This window comes from Amphimedon queenslandica, unplaced genomic scaffold, assembly GCF_000090795.2.
Source record: "Amphimedon queenslandica unplaced genomic scaffold, v1.1 AMPQUscaffold_3862_Cont24148, whole genome shotgun sequence".
In the NCBI taxonomy this organism is placed as follows: Eukaryota; Metazoa; Porifera; class Demospongiae; order Haplosclerida; family Niphatidae; genus Amphimedon; species Amphimedon queenslandica.
The window spans coordinates 1-1211 of record NW_003555815.1 but is presented as its reverse complement, the minus strand read 5'-3'; the positions used below and the strand labels follow the sequence as shown (position 1 = coordinate 1211).

General features: G+C 34.9%; 1 protein-coding gene across 1 annotated transcript; it reads right to left on the bottom strand.

The window, feature by feature from the left end:
- Positions 1 to 301: 301 nt before the first annotated feature.
- LOC109592811 (von Willebrand factor A domain-containing protein 3B-like) lies at positions 302 to 1205 on the bottom strand (the record flags this gene model as incomplete). The annotated part of the gene is made up of 5 exons (XM_020008166.1): positions 1200 to 1205; positions 1066 to 1121; positions 921 to 1019; positions 804 to 861; positions 302 to 666 (listed from the first exon to the last, which is right to left on the bottom strand). Coding segments are annotated over exons 1-5 (581 nt in total), but the record flags the coding sequence as incomplete, so codon positions are not given.
- Positions 1206 to 1211: the final 6 nt, after the last annotated feature.

Sequence of the window (1211 nt, the reverse complement as noted above, 5' to 3'; positions counted from 1 at the left end):
AAGATAATACACATCTCACTAGAAGAAGTAGCAATGAAGACATTTCATGAGGTTTTATACTCAGATAATTGTAAAAGTCTCTCGTGGGTCGGATGCCATTGTGGTTAACACTTCCTGTACCTATATAAACTGTCAACTAACCACACATAAAATAACTAAAACAATCTATACCAAAGAGTGGATAATTATTATACATGTGCAGCGATTTTCCTTAAACTTGCATGATAGGCAAGCAGAAATGTGTCATGCAAATACTCTGTTGTGGTCAGAAATTAAATAGATGCACCTACTTAATACTGACCACAACAGAGAATGTGGATAACACATTTCTCCTGTGCATGTATTTTTAATACAAATCCAATACCTTCCATCAGTGAGGAAATAAACAGCCTCAGCTCCACTGATACTCAGTGCTTCCTGTAGAGCCTCCAGGGTATTAGTACTACCTGACACGCCCATCCCATCTATCCACTCTCGTGCTGCCGATATATTTTGGGGTGTGGTCGGGACAAGGTGGTCCCTCCACTTGATGACATCCGTGCTGAACTGGATAAGATTGAAAGATGTTTTGTGTAGGATCTGCTCTCGTAGCAGCTGGCGGAGTTTTCTTTTAATGAGACTGAAACGACCTTCAAGAGAACTAGAAGTATCAACAACTACAACAATCTGAGGAGAGAAGGAGACATAAAAAGTGAGTAAGATAAAAATTAATTAATTAATAAATAAATAAAAAATGCTATAACACAAGACATTAAGTGCTGGAGGGAGTCTATTACTCCTATTATTAATTCATTAAAAGTTACTTTATTTTCAAGGACAGTTCCAAATAGCTCCCTGCTGTCTTTCTTCAACCAATCGCTCCTATACAAAAAAATAACAATTACTATAACACTTTACAGTATACAAGAATGCTCCACTACCTTTCTTCATATTTCTTTACATAGTACATCACTTTACTGTAATAGTTTTGATAGGTCCTCTCATCTAAATGGACATGAACCACATTACCATTCCTCCACCTAAAACACCATACAGTCTTATGTACACCCGTATGCATACAATTACTTTAAATGTACAAAGTCTTTACAATACTGAGCTCCAACTAGCTTGCTTTGCTCTACCTACAAAAAATTAATTTGTATAATAATAATAATTATTATTATTATTATTTTATTATTATCATTATTATTATTATTTACCATTTGCACATC